Below are 15,976 nucleotides of genomic sequence, written 5' to 3'. Positions count from 1 at the left end.
GGGCTGGGAAAAGAAAAACACACAAAAACCAAACAAAACACCCAAACAACCAATAACCCTACCGACACCCAGCAACTTTACTGCAGAATATGAGCACTAGCCAGCCTTGTGGCATGCCTGTTAGCATTCACTTTGAGGTTCACTCCTGTAGGAGAGCCGGTAAATACAGGATAATTGCTCTCACTGTGCCAATCTACAGTCTACAGTTGTTCCAAACATGCTCATGCACTCTTTCGGCATAAGTGCACATGTGCCTTCCAAAGTGAATAAAAGAGTAAAAAGACACTTCTGCTTCATACTAAGAATTGCAAAATGAGGCCTTAACTTCTGGGAGGCCCCTGGATTCACTCTGTTGGTTCAGGGCTTTCTATTCCTAGAGGAACTAGACTGTTTTCATTCTGTCTTGTGCTTCCTGTCATTACCCCCAAAGACCGCCAGTGGGCATTCACAGGAATAACTGTATAGATCTAGCTGAAGTTAATTCAGCTTAGTTCCACCTAAGTTTATAAATTACTGCTTATTTCCACCAGTCAAAGTACAGATGTTCACTAGGGACAGAAAAACCTTAATTAATTCTGCATGTACTTCAGTAGGAAGGTCTCTGCCAAGAAGCAGAGGCTTACTCCATGTACTCACCCTGAACCATGGTGCACAACAACAGCTGCAAGGTCATAGAGGCAACTTTCTGGGCCGCTGTTCTCGGGCTGTGGTTAAAAAGAAAACTTTTCAGATCTCAATAGCACCTACTATAATTCGTAATAAAGACATATATTGTGGAACAAATTACTACAGAAAGTATTCAGTGAGTCTTCATACCTCTAACAAGTAGCATTTCATGTCTAGGCCTCGTAAGGGAAATTCAACATATGTATCAACCTTGTTTCTCAGATATGCTGTCCAGTGAAATCGTTTCAAGTGTAAGCATAGCACCTACAGGATTTAAAAAGGAAAAAAAGGACGAATTAGAGGAAGAGGTTGAACTTAGTGCTAGATATCTGCAGTAGCCTGTGGGAGGGTTAGGTGTTGGTCTACTAATGGTTGAGTCCTTATTTCCTTTGATGTACTGTCTTGCTGTTACTTTTCATGCTTATACGAACCTTTGGTAGTTTCTGAATCCAGAATTTTTTGGTGGACTTCTGTTTCTTTTTGCATTTGTGACACATATACAGCTCCGTCTCATCAAGTTCTTCCAGGTCTGTAAAACTGCGAAGACAATCTAAAAACAGAACAAGATACAAAAAACCAAAACACCCACGTAAAGATACCCGATTCAAGATGCCATCAAGTGATGTATGTAACATGAAATACAACAAATACAGCACTATAGAGAAGGTGTGCATAGCCACAGCACTTATTCTAGTTACTACATACATCTGTGCAGCAAAAAGCTGGTAATAACGTGTTTTAATACAGTAACATGTTGTAACATGCAGCATTCCCTGTTCCTTAAAACATAAAGCAGTTCAAGGGAAAAAAAGGCATTCACAAAATCTCCCATCTTTCAAACAAGATTCCGTCTAACATACAGCACAACTACTCAAAAGTAACTAAATGACTTTCTAACAAAGAACATTCAACTTTTAAAAGGTGATTTGGTTTCAAGGTACCAAGTGAACGGAGAAAATAATGGGGGTTTTATTCTTATTTCACAATCTGCAGCAAGTATATTCAAAAATCTGTAAAAATGATCATCCATTAAAACAAGGCCAATAACAGCACTAGTGCCCAAGTTTGCAGGATTGTATTTCTGTTGTTTAAAAAGCAGAACGCCCCAGAGCCATCCTTGCTGTGCACAAGGGGCACACGCATCTGAGCACAGAACCTTAGCAGGACACAATGCAGATGACTCTAGCTTGGAAAGACTGGAATACATTAGAAATACTCTGATCACAAAGAAAAATCTCTGCTGGAGTCGTCTTTGATATTCAGCTGACCTCCTGAAGCACTTCTGAGCTCCAGTTTATCACAGTACTGTGTCAATACATGGTGACTGGCGTAAAACCTGTATGGAAAACTATTTTGGCACCATCTTCTACCACAGAATCTCATAAAATAAGACGCCATGTGGCACCCAGTCACACCCTCGGTGAAAGCTTGGCTTCTCTCAAATAGATACTCTGAACAGTGTATACTCTTAGTTCATTATCCAAGCACTCTTACCTCGTAGTGTGCACATTGGTCCGTTTTCTTGATTTTTAGTACGTTTATTTCTGAACTGACTTGGAATATCTAGCGAAAGGTCTAGAAAAACAAAGATTTAAAAAAATAAATTAGAGAATAAAACAATGCCTAATCTTTTCAGGCTAAACCAGTCATGTGACATCTTTCAAGCTTCAGATTTATTTTTTCTGCCTTAAGTCACCTAATATTATGAAAGCAAGAGGCACCTTACCTAGGAATGGGTCAAACTTTCTGGATTCAGTCCCACATATTAGGCAGTTGACTTCATTTTGAAGAATGCCTCCAAAAATTGCTGTGACAACAGTAGACGCTCCATTTCTAGACAAACCACACCATAGAGGTAAAGTCAGTCAGAATGTCTCAGTTTAATTTTCAATACTTGTTACATGTTTGCTGCTCACAGCTCACCACTACTAGGCAGAGTGGTTTTGTCTATGTGTGACAAACAGTGACCAAGTTCATCCACCGGGCATTTCATTCACCCCAGAATTTACAGTGCAAGTATTTACCTGCTATAATACTTTCAGCTTTATCTTGTACCTGAAGGAAGCGTGAACTGCATATGCTCTAAGCAGATGCTCAAAATTTCAGTGTTGAAGGTGTTGTGGTTGATTGCATTTCTATAGTGAAGAGCTGATGCTCACAGGGGTACAGTGTTTTAAGCCTGTAACTAAGGCTGTTTCTGAAACAAAAGTTGTTCCCTTTTAGAGAGGTCGAGCATATTTTCGTTTTAATTTTGTACCCTTTGTTACAAGTAATTTTGACTTAAAGCATATTTCTGCATTTCACTGCCAAAACCAGCTTAAATTGCGTTACGATAGAATAAACGTGTATCTCTGCTTCCATATTCTCTGCACTTTCATTACTCTCAATCTTTTCAGCAGATTACGTAATGGACTTACATAGTCACAATTAAAAAAAATCAAAACAAAACATTTTAAAGTTATATTATTATACAACTTCTAAACTTGCTAGTTTGCTTGCAAATCTGACACCACAGCCTGCAGAAACCTGTGTTCCTTATCTGCACTCCACCTACAGCTTTAAAGTTAATTTGAACACTTCTTGTTGAGCAGAAGGAAATGGCTACCCAAATAAACCAGCGCTCAAGAAGAGAGCGTTCACAGCATATTTATTACTTTACTGTAGGCACTTAAGTGTACGTGACCTTAATTTGCCCTTGACAAAAGGCAGCTTACTCCACCTCACCATGCATTTCAACAGCCATTCTCAAGACAAGTTTACAGTAGATATGTGAACAAAGTTTAAATTCTCCTTGGGTTTTGACACTCGAAACATTGACAAACCAAAGCTGGTTTAGTTTTTAAATACACTTTAATTCTAAGAACATTTTAGGATTTTTTTGTGGGATTTCTAAGCATCAGCAAAGCAATACAAATGTGGTAAAAAAGGCACAGTCCAAACTCTAGGCTTTCCCTAATGAAGTATCTATAAAATCCTGCCTCTCTCAGACCTGCTTACCCTGCCCTAGTCTGTATAGGAAGGGAAAACTCACTCAACTCTTACACAGGGAATCCAAGGACTAAGGGATCAAATGCGCAGGTTGAACTGACTTAACATTCCTTTCTGAAGCCAATTAAAGTGTTTTCTCTCTGTGACAGTTTCAATCTGCGAGAAAACACAGCTGGGACAGAGTTCAGAAACAACAGTATTTTGAGAAGTACAGAAAGAGGAGTGAAACACACGGATTACCTCTGTTTCAAGACAGACAACAACATGAAAATCAAAATTACCAGGAAAAAAACCAAGAGCTTTAACTGTGTGAAGTGATACGCAAATACAGCCAGATCATCTGCAGGGAAGCTGACTTCAAAGTGTAACTGCACTGCTCGCTCCATGATCCAGGAGGTCTGCTGACAATTCAAACCTACAAATACCTGGCCATCTTTTTTTGCTCCTGTATCATTCAGGCCACCTGTCACCCTAAGACAATGAGACTGTCTGAACAAAGAATTCTATATGGGTATATAAAGTTCATTCTTTCTATTTCTGAAAGACTAATAAATTTTAAGTGTTTACAAATCAGGCTGTATGCTCCCTCACACCTATGAAAACTGCTGATCCTTTTCAAAAGCAGCACATCCTATAGTATGCTAATCCTTTATAACCTGCAGCATTGTAATCTGTGACATTATAGAGGCACTAAAGAGAATTTAAACAAGGAACCATGAATTTGAAGTTTCAGATCCACCACACACAGACCCATACAAAGACATTAAGGTTTTGAAGAAATTAAAAACCACTTCTTACATGCAACATTTGTTGCTTGCAGACAGACTAGAATTTTCTTGCAAAATTACTGAACGCGAAACACCATTGAAGCCACCCTGGAGTTCCAGGTGTAGATGGTCCAAAAGGTAACGCATGAACTCGTGGGCATCCTGTTGCTGGTACCCCCTTAAGAGAAAAGGAAACAACAGCGACACAATCACCAAATATACAGGTTGCTTCAGTGCCGACACACAGAGAGCACCAGGGTCACATGAAAGAACCTTTGTTTAATAACATGGAGCAGACTTCACAGAGACATTCATATTTTTTGCAAAAAAAAGCTTTCCAAGTAACCTTTGGAAACATACAGGTATATCTAGACAAACTAAGCGATTTTGGTCCTTCACAGCTCGCTCGCACTCTGTGTATCTCTTTGAAGATGGAGAAACATTTAAGAATACACATTTTTAGACAGGAAGAGAACTTTTCGAAAACAGGGAGCAGCAAAGACATAACATTTGCTCACATATTTGGTTAACATTAACGCCACCACCCCCCCAAAAGCCAGGAATTTAATCTTTGGGTTTGTTTTCCACAAGCATCGTTCAGCAACAATACAAAGTCTGAAATAATTAGCATGGAAGAGAGATTTTTTTTCTTCTTCTAGGGCGAACTCTAAAGCCATGCTCAGAATTGCACACCTGCCCTGCATAACCCACACACCGCTTGCTGGGAGAGGGGAGTAATGGTGGGGTATCCAGAGCACCTCTTGAGCATTTGGATTTGGTGGGACAGCGCTCCAGTCTCAGCTGTGTCATGCCATCAGCAGCAATGCTGCTCAAAGAGACACCGTTATTAGTTCACCACTAACAAACATAATCAAAGGGAACAGAGAAGCTATCACAGTAAAATATGCCTTATTCTCCCAAAGTTGCGAAATAATTATACACTACTGTGAAACAAGGTAGTAAACCAGAACTCGGCTTCAAAGCTGCATGTTAACTGAACACACCATAGGATAATTTTGAAGTTGCTGAGATAACACAGGATTTGCTTCATTTACTGAATTCAGATGTCTTCGATTAAACAAACATATAGGTAATCATAATGAACAGTTGAAGATGAAATTTATGCAAAGTCTTTGCTTCAGACACCTTTTCAATATTAAATTCCTCACAGAAGAGCTCTGAAGTACATGGCACCCTTGCTCTGCAACAAATTTGATGAAATAACCTTTGGAATCATTCCACATTGTTGGTTGTGCTCCTGGTGCATGTGTTTATACTTGCATACAAATATGTTAATTATAGATGAAAGATTTTTTGGATTTGTTAAAAAGCATAAGTATAGATACAGATCTTTAAGAACATGATGATATGGACGACGCACTGTTTAAAATAAACTATGACCTAAAAGCCCGTCAGCAAAAAGCATTTCTCTGATAGTCAGCTTGTGTGATAAAGCTGATCTCCATCTACTTGAAGCAACTCAATTCAAGCCCACCTCTGACAATCCTTTTCCTACCAGCAACGAGAAAGGATACAACCAGGAACAGTTACGAGGAGAATAGAAGCATACTATTTATACACCAGTAAATCAGCAAAATACACATCCTGCAACTCAGCCATGGAATGCATCAGCGGCAGTTTTTTCTATAAGCTTCTGTAAGAAGAACAGCACTTGCAGTCCTTGGAAGCAGGCACAACGTGCCTTTAACAATGAAATCTCTTTGGGCTAAAACAATTAAACCAGGTTTCCAACCATGTTTCCTCCCTCTGCCCCACCACCTCAGGCTTCCTAAGCACAAGCCAAAGTGGCTGGTTTGCTGTTGGCTTTCCTTCATGTGTACGTCCATCCACCTTCTCCCAGTCTCACAAGAAGCACACAAGGTAAAACTAGAATTGCAGCATCGTCAGCTTTTACAAGGCACAATTAACCACTGAACAAATTCAAATTTTCTCCCTGGATCATGTGGGAGTGGGGATCTACTGAGCAGATGACGCTATTCTCCATTTGATTTCATGAGTTCTCTTATCAATGTATCATAGACATGTTCCCCACTAACTGGGAATAAAAAGGGGAGGGGGAGAACCCCAACAAACAGCACCTTTTCTTTTAAAAGCTGTGATAGAACCCACAGTGCTGAAAATTTGCTTGAGGAACTTTAATGAACTGGTTTCTCAGTCTAACAAGAATTATAGCAAAGACTGTAATAGGGGAACTGGTCAAGAACATTATGGATGATGTTCACTTGCCTATAACATTTTGGTCGCTGCTTGCAACTACTGGTATTAAACTTCCTTGATTCTCATAAGCCAAATTAAACATATTTGGCAATGTGAAGGACAGAATAAATAGATTTGTGTTATTCGGGTTACTTGTTAAGCAGATATGTTCACAGCATCTTTTCAGCACTGCTGGAGATGTAACAGATAACCGAACATCTTTACTACCTGAGAACACGGAGCAACTTACCTTCATCACAATATATCCTAACAGGTTTCAGTGCTCCTTTGAAAGAGGTTCAGGGGCCAGGACAGGGAGACCTTGGAGAGGAACGATACTTTGATTTACTTGGGTAACCTTCTTTTTCCCTTTCTTTTTCTTGTCTTTTTTGTCAGTATGGGCACAGAATGCCTATTATGCACAAGACTTTTTTCTTATAGCCCTTACTTCATGTTCAGCTGGTGACTACAGTGTTTTGAGAGAATCAAGGAAGTTTCAGCCAGTATGTTTGCATTTAGGCCTGTAGGTGCTGTACCTTTTTTATCTGACTACATCACTTTCTTATCGCAGCCAAGCTTGGGTTCTGTCAACACCATGCACTTGGCACTTACCTACCAGTCATTATCTTGATTGTTCTGCCCTTCGGAGCACTGGCTCAAAGGTGCAACTACTACTATTTTAGTATTTGAGATGTTCGTCGTCTCTGACACTGCTACAGGTAGCATGTGGTAGAAAGGTGGCGGGAAAATAAAAAAAGCATTACCAATGAACACAAAACTGTCAAAGTGAAGATCCTTTTCAAAGCATATTTGTGGGCATATAGGAAAGCTGCATAGAGTGCATCCCATGGATTCAGCAAATTTTAGAGTAGGGCACCAGCAATACAAGGTTGCAATCAAGAATATTGTTCTTATTCTACAAAACTTACCTGAAGTTTGGCATGATTTTCCAAACAACGTAAAATAAAGACTCTGGACTAAATGCAGTTTGGCTTCCCTGCCATAAAGCACAGAGCGTCTTTCTGAATTCTTCCACCAATGAACTGGAAAGAAAGTAAAAGCTGGTGATTAATATGGATTTGTGTTATAAAAGTTATAGGTTTACTAGCTCAATGGTACAAATATCAGACATTACTTTGGTTAAGATTATAACAGCTGGGTAAATATCCTTTGCAGTACTTCAAAGATTTTATGTCCAAAATCCTACCCATAACTGTGAAGAGAGATGCAGGTTTGGAAAGTTACATTTCAGATGTTGAGGACTCACCTGGAAATCTATCCACCTTTTGCCATTTTACTGTAGGCTCTGCTAACATCATCCCTTTAATACTTGCTCAAACAAGCTACAGATTGTGAATCATTTACACTGGGATTTTTTTGGTTGGGATTTTCATGGTTTTTATGATTTTGGGTTTGGTTTTTATTTATTTATTTTTATTTTGGCTTTTTGTGTACTATGTTCCCTTGCAGACACATCCCCATGACCGTATTAAAGCTGTAATTAAGTAGCGTAATGTCTGGAGTACATATAACTATAACTAGCACTTCTTAACCTTACTTTAAATGCAGTTACACTCCAGTGCTTTCTGATGTATCTGACTGCTTCCCTCTGCAGCACCAGACCTATATAAGCAAACTGAAAGCGATACAAGGTGGGTTTTTTCATATAGTCATCTATTTTTCTATGAATCTGTCCCCCCATGAATCATTTTTCTATGATTCTGCAACACTGAAAGCATATAGCAGCTCTACTACCCAAGCATTTGCTGTTTTCCATAAAGTTCAGTGCTATCAAGGAACATGGAGCTTACACGTTGTTATCCCCCTGGCTCCTGGTATGGTAAGTTCGCCTGCCTGCCGTCTTCCCATTCCTCAGCTCCACAGCAGGCAACTCTTTGAAGTAACAGCAAAACTGTTGAATGTTACTACAGAAAAAGGAAAAATTAATGAAATCCTTAAGGGGCAGAGAACAGATTCTGGAGCCTGTTCTTTGAAATGCACTGTTCTTCATGCAGTGATAGAGGATGGCGATCATGAACAGTTCAAATACAAGAAAGACTGTAGCAAATACTCATCTTCTGTAAATGACTAGGCAGTTCTGTAAATATCATCATCATCCCAACTACCTCAAATAATTACACTTTGTCTCTGTTTGACTAAGAGATACCATGACAGATGGAGGTATCGGAAGGCATTTCCTAACGAACCAGACTGCATCTGCTAGGAGGTTAACTCCGTGTCTACCACTACCTATCAATTCTAACCTCTGCTAACACAGTCCCAGTAATGGAATGTAAGAATCATGTGCCTCAACTCCTGCCAGTGAACCCTGAATAATGGAAAAGAAAATGGGAGACCGATTAGTCCTGCTATAGCCTGACTCAGTAGTCTCCCAGTGAAGCAGGCAAATTCAGAAATGCAAAAGGACAATTACAGAGCAGCAGTGGTCTTGGCAGCAACTAAATGAGGTCTAACATCTCAGCACTGCAGAAACTGTTCTCCTACCCGCTGCCATGAGACCACATCCCTCAAAGCGCTGTCTCTGCTTTTAGAGCTACCATAAGCATCAATCTGTTTCAACAGCCTCAGCAATGAAAGGACAGTCGTCTTTTCCGCTGAGGATATGGCAGGCTTCCTCTGCAACACTGCATCACAGGAAGACCCTCACACTGCAAAACACAACTTTATGGTACCTGCACACACCCATTCCTGCAAATCCAAGTACACTTTTGTACACTGGTAATTCCCTTGCCTAATGCTACAGCACACAACCACTCCCACAGAGGTGTGGGGAAAGCTTCAGAGGTACCTGAGTGACTGAAGGATTGCATTCATGAAACATGTATTCCCCAGGTTCCGAAGGCCTGTGGCACAAAGGGCAGTGGTGCTTCCCTGGAAATGAGAACAGTTAAGTTAAAGAAAGACTTAGCATTGCTCCACCACTTTCTCCCCACAGAGCTGTAACCTTTATATCAGCATATATTTAAACAGTAACTGTTTGAAAAGTGCAGTTTCAAAGCCAAAGTGATCACCTCACCAGCTCAAAATGCCCTGAAGCTCCATCTTGACATGTAACCTGTTTCCTGCCAACAGAAAACTATGCTACGTTTTTCCTGTGCAAATAAATCTAGAATAGGACAACACATAGTTAAGCATGGGCTTTTACTGCAAAGTATTTGTGTGTGTGTATATGTTAAATATTCACACTCCAACAAGGTTCAGTGAGAACTGGACAGCAATTTCCTTGAAGTGCCTTTAAAAATGAAAATAACAATCCTTATCCATTCAGTCTCATGTCTGATATGCACAGTGTAGCAGCCTGCAGGTTGTTTTTACGTCACCAGCGCCAGCCTGCTGTCTTGGTGGGGTTTTGTGGTAGCCAGGAGGGGTTTTGAAAGACAGGCAACAGCACTTATTTAAGTTAGACTGTGCAAAGAAAAAGCAATGTGTTGAATGAAGAGAAGCAAAACCTACACCATTTACAGTCTAGGAGTTTCAACAGGTTAGAGCAATGTTTCCCAGAGATGAGCTCGCTTTTTGCCACATAATCTTCATGGTAGGCTGGGAGGAGAAGGAAGAAAAATGTGGACAGTGTTGCATTTATGATTTCTAGAATCTGCAACACTTGGACACACTGCATTGTCTACAAAATATCACATTGAAAGTTCATCAAATTTTTAGGCATTCTTCATTGTTCTAACAGAATTTAAAAGCTAGACTGTCTTTTAGTAGTAGTATCTCAAAATGAACATATTACTTGACACCAAAGACTGCATGCAAATCCAGGCTACCAAATATGTATTCAAACTGTTCCAGTAAAACTTTTTGTCCTCCCCAAAATCTACCACAAACACCAGCTCTGGTGAAGAACTAATGACAGCAGGATATTTGTGTATATGTTGTTAAAAAAAAAAAGAAAAGATAAAATATTATTTACATAAGCAATTTACCAATTCAGTAAGAGTTGTTTCAACAGAGATTCTTTTCTCACTATTGCCCAGGGCAAGACAGCAGGGTATCAATGCAAACAGCAGCGCCCTGTCTTTTCTAGATTAGGATCCAATGTGCCAACAATAAAAAGATCATCTGTTGCCACGGGCAATATTCAAGTATTAATAAATTAATAAAACTGAAAAAACAGCACAGATTAAGAAGAATAAAAGCAGCATTAAGTTAATTCTTTCTAATTCTGTCTTCTCCATACCTAAATGTTGCCTAGAATTTTCCTTCTGGCTTTGAGTTTTCCAGACAACGATGCTGTGTGTTCCCATAGCAAAAAAAAAAAAAAAAAAAACAAACAAAAAACCACACCACTATTTCTCTCGGGCTTCCTCAATCACCCCAAGATTGCGACAGTACAGGAAGCACATACACCACATTCAGAGGATCCTAAATTGACTGCAGGTAGTTCATTTTTAAAGTAACTAAACCCCTACAGGCTTTGCAAAACAACACCACACTGCTTTGCTCCCACTCCACCCTCTTATTTCCCTTCATACTCCTCTCGAGAACAACTTCTCTTTGTAATCAGGTAATTGTTCCTCATAGCTGAAGACAGCTGTTACTTCAGCTCCCTTTGATTACATTGCTATCCTGCAGTCCCAGGGGCCAAGGAGGAATAGCTCTGCTCTGCCACTCCTTCCGGCCAAGGGTGAAAATTAAGCAGTTGCATACAACTGGGTCACCATCTCCCTTCTCCCTCCCTAAAATCTGGGAGAAATGATGAAGATTAGAAACTCCCTCAACCCAAACTGTGGAAAACAGAGACATTAGCTTTGGGTCATTCTTTGACTGGAAGAAACTGTGAAGCCCTTCAGCTATCTAGCAAGGGCTGGATCGTCCTCTCCTGGGTGCTATTCTGCAGTTGTGAAGTTAAAATAGCAGGAAGATGACCGATGAGTGAGAAAAGCTTTCAGAATAGTCCACAGTTTCTTCTGAAAGCAAGTTTTACTAAGGTCTTTTAAAAACTTGTTAATTTTTTTTACTTTTTGCTAAGAATTACTCTCTTATTACCCTAGAAAAAGACAGCGCACCTGAGAGACAAAACCCCCATGTCTGCTTGGAATAGAAAAGTCTTACATCTGGCCTTGTTTTTATCCCAATAGGTACTAGCTCCCTCCGAAGTCACTGACCCCACCAAGCTCAAACTGCCCTGAAGCTCCATCTTGATATGAAACCCTTCTTAAGCACAGGGAAGCTCAAAGTCTAGGTCAACAGAAATGCAGCAAAATATCAAACATTGTTTTGTGAGAAAGGCTCTTCTAGGTGTGTGGTCACCAGATGAGAAAGACAAAGTGCACCAAGCAGAATTTGGGTAACCAATTCTAAGTACTGCAAGAGTAGGCCAACTATGAGCCTCAACAGGTTGAAAAAACACCCTTAAACTCACCATGCCGGATCTGTCATACTTACATTTACTTTTAATAACTTGCTGTTCAGAGATGAGTTTTCCAATAGTTTTCTTTTCCTATGTCTGTCTGATGTAAAGGCTGAACTGTTGGAAAGTAATTAAAAGGGGCTGCTTACTATACATCCAAAATATTGTGTGAAATGGACAACAGATAATCATCCTAATGTTTAACACGGTGATTACATCTGCCATCAGTTGCCATTAAGACAGCAAAGAGCTTCCTGATTGCAACACATGCTTTTCATAGTCTTAAAATAGGCTGCATCTCCCTCAGAGTACAGACGCACATCCTATTTTCAACGCTGATGTCCAAGTTAATTGCATTCAGTTATGCATACTACAGTACGCACCCTGAAAAGTGGACTTATTAGTATGCTACTTTTCATCTAAAAATATCGATCTTTTTCATTAATCAAAGGAATATTTAATACAGAATTTTCTGTAAAATACTTCTATCAGAAAAATTATTTAAGCCTTTAGAAAGAAAACTTCAAAAAAAATCAGAACAAAGTAAAGTTATCAAAAATCAAAAATATCTCCAGTGCTAGCACTTATGTATTATAGCTGACTTCTTACTTAAATAAAAATACACGAGGTTATAACATTTGTGTAATACTAATACAAAGTTACAAGAACAATTAGTTATTCTTTTCCACACCACTGGAAATTACTGGCCCCTCAATTCTACCAGTTTATGACTACTCTCTAATCAAATAGCAAAATCATAACTTGTTCCAGATTTTAGGTTTGGGTGTTGGTTTTTTTCATTCTTTTAATTAAAAAGCCCTCCAAACATTCAAAAATTGTCATTACAGACAACGGAAACCTCCACGTATCATTTACCTCCCAAAGAGCTAGAACTTCTGGACACTGTGAAATACTAACGTGCACTTACTGTGCTTAAACATCTTTACATCCCATTACATACCTGAGAAGCCCATCAAAAAGAGAATTGAAAATAATGAAAATGTTAATATTACCAACAGAGTAAGTGACACACTTAACTTGGGGAGGATCCAGAGACTTCCCAAAATTGTAGCAGTTTCTCAGCGGGAGTTCTACTTGAACTCTGGGGCATTCAAATGCATTTGTAAGCACTGTGTGCACAGGTACTTAGTATTATATAAGATTTCTAAGCAAACTGTGAAAAGACTACTTGCTATCTAGCACCGACCACTGCATCTGCATCACAACGATCACAGCATCAACTTCTCAGTGGAAAAAACTTTTCAGTTTTGTTTTTGTTTGTTTGTTTTTTGTGTGTGTTTATGGTTGGACTAGATGATCTCAAAGGTCCTTTCCAACCATGAAGATTCTATGATCATATGAACAGTGCAGGTAAAGGCAGAGGAAAAATGTGTCTCTCCTGTACAATTCCAAGTTCATAAGCCTTCTTAATCTTTTTGTTGGGAAACTAAACTATGCAATTAATATGAAAACTGCTCCCACTTGCATTTTCCCTTCAATTTCTCTGCTCTAGAAACTTATTCTGGTTTTTACAAAACTATGATTCTGTTCTGGAAATTCTCTACTTTTCATATGGAAAAAACCAAGAATTACTGGCTAGGTAGCAAGAAGGTTAATTGATATCCAAATTCCCATATCACCATATACTGCTTCTATGAGATTCACCTTATAAAAAAGAAAACATCAGCCAAATCCATTCATTCTGCACCTCTGCTTCTCAGTGATGAAAAGGATAAACATATACAGTATCACATACACAGAAAGACCAAAATATAGATATTAAATACATATAAAACAGAAATACCACTTAAATGATGCAATATTACAAGTCCATCCAAAGCAGTCTGGATGTAAACTACTTACTTTTCCAAGTTCTGTAGGTGCTCTCTGACCTTCTGTACCAGGCCCAGTTTGGTATCATTCACGACAAAATCATCACAGCGATAACTGCAAGAAAAACATTTATCAGAATGTGCAAAGGATTTCAATGAAGTACTCCAAAACAGTCAGGCAAGCCTACATGTGGGAAGCACTAAAGTGACTCAGTGGAAGATTACGAAGGGAACAGGGGAGCACAACACCTACATGCAGAGCTTGGATCCCTCTGAAAAATACCCTACAGCAAGAGAACGTACAGGCAGTATCTTATTACATGTTTTTCCTTCTAGACCAGTGAAATCTGACCTCTCATATAGTTTTTATATATACAGAAACTTTATATTATAAAACTTAAGGTAGGATTTTGAGCTTTTTCAGGGTAAGTGTCAAAAGTAATGAGCTGAAAAAGAGATGGCATTACTTCTGCTGCTCTGCTGTATTTTAAATCCCTTGCATTTCTTGCCCTCACAAAAAGGGGGAATAGAGGTCCCAGAGTGATGCAGACCCTCTTATCCATGCTCTTTCTTCCATTTGTGAAGGACAGACAACGCCTGTAAATAGGGGTGGGGCAGCAGAAAGGGGAGGGGAAGGAAGGACAAAAATTCCTTAAAACCAAGAAACAGAAATGCTGCAGTCAGTAAAGAAGGCCAGCCCTGCAGAACGCACACCTGCAGGTCAGTAAACCAAGAATTCTGTGCAGCCTCCTCGAGTCTCTCTCAAAGGAGGCAGTCAGCGGAGCGGCAGCCTTACTGCTGTGCACAGGAGCTGCAGGTGACACGTCACAATACTCTTGCAGGGTTAGCCAGGAGCTAGCTCAAGAACTAGATGACCCATATTCTGGCATGAGAAACAGGAAGGTAAGACTTAACACCACTCGCACCAGCTATTTTGAGAAAAAGGGAGCAGAGACTTGTCACAACTTCCCTTCCCCCACATCCCACAAAGGTAACTCAGCTCTGAGAGCGTTTGTCAGACCTGTGCTTACTGTGAAGCGTCACGTTGCGGCTTCAAATTCTGGCAGGCAACTGAACACTTCCTGTGAAGAAAACTAACTTACTTTGCATATGTTTAATATCAGAACTGCAACTATTTCTCTCCTTTCCATTTGACACAGGACTAACTCAATAGCGAAATATGTCCTCGTCTCAGGTCACTCCTCTGCTGGAGCAGATCCGTGCTTCCTAAATTAATGAAGCTATTGTCTTCAGGCCCAACTGGAATTTACAACATTCTTTGTTGCATAAACATACAATGTAATTTAGAGGCAACATTATTGCCCATGTTAGTTCAAACACTGAATTCTTGAAGAGACTACAGAATTGAGAAAGTAAAGCCCTTACTACCAAAAGGAGCCTGTAATACCAGTCTGTCCAGCATCTCTGTTGATTTTTGCCTGTGAGAAGATAAATTAATACAACTCTCAAGATTTCCAAACGCAGCAGATAAGGATACTTACACAAGATCTAGAAATTATTAAGGTAGCTATTGCCAAGCATTTTTTTTTTAAAAGATTGCCACAGACCTAGTTAGTTTGGGAGGGGGAAGAAATCTGTAAATGTGCTTATTTTTCAGCCACATTTTAAGTAGTCCTATTCAGCTTTATCAGGTACCTACAATTACCTAATGAAATGTTCCTGCATTTGCCACTCTCGCAGAACACCACACCTCAAGGACAACCATCAGAGCAAACCACCCAGGCCAGCTTTGGTGAGAGGTAAATAAGGTGCAGGTTGATACAGCACTTAATACCAAGTGTGCCCACGGCCCCAGGTCAGCCAGCATGATTACACTGCTACACTGGTTGTGTAGCTACTTGTGTTTACAAACAGGGAATGAAAGCAGATGCAAGCTCACCAAAGGCCTCTAAGCCAACTTATTGCAGAGAGACAATTTAATGCTTGCTCCCCTGCCCTAAAGATTGTGTTAACCTTATTTTCAGTCTGATCTCGCATACCAGTTACATCTTCACATAAAATTGCAAGTTAGCGCTTTCTCCAAGATGAAGCGAGGAATACATCATTAAATGTCAGGGTTCTTGCAACAGCAGAAAAGTAATTTTATGATTCACTTAAAATCAAGACAA

General features: G+C 39.6%; 1 protein-coding gene across 5 annotated transcripts in view; it reads right to left on the bottom strand.

Moving 5' to 3' along the window:
• The window catches only part of USP3 (ubiquitin specific peptidase 3), a 43,048-nt gene that overhangs the window by 3,170 nt on the left and 23,902 nt on the right, over positions 1-15,976 (bottom strand). For all 5 annotated transcript variants that reach the window (XM_074599738.1, XM_074599741.1, XM_074599742.1 and 2 more), the window contains 11 exons: positions 13,879-13,962; positions 12,051-12,132; positions 9,448-9,530; positions 8,450-8,563; positions 7,568-7,681; positions 4,453-4,599; positions 2,393-2,499; positions 2,161-2,241; positions 1,098-1,216; positions 817-930; positions 637-704 (listed from right to left, as the gene is read on the bottom strand). In XM_074599738.1, the coding sequence (XP_074455839.1) occupies positions 637-704; positions 817-930; positions 1,098-1,216; positions 2,161-2,241; positions 2,393-2,499; positions 4,453-4,599; positions 7,568-7,681; positions 8,450-8,563; positions 9,448-9,530; positions 12,051-12,132; positions 13,879-13,962 (1,113 nt within the window). The remainder of the gene's footprint in view (positions 1-636; positions 705-816; positions 931-1,097; positions 1,217-2,160; positions 2,242-2,392; positions 2,500-4,452; positions 4,600-7,567; positions 7,682-8,449; positions 8,564-9,447; positions 9,531-12,050; positions 12,133-13,878; positions 13,963-15,976) is intronic.

The sequence above is a fragment of the Larus michahellis genome, chromosome 9 (genome assembly GCF_964199755.1).
Source record: "Larus michahellis chromosome 9, bLarMic1.1, whole genome shotgun sequence".
NCBI lineage: Eukaryota > Metazoa > Chordata > Aves > Charadriiformes > Laridae > Larus > Larus michahellis.
The sequence above is the reverse complement of the archived record's forward strand: the minus strand, read 5'-3'. Positions and strand labels throughout refer to the sequence as shown.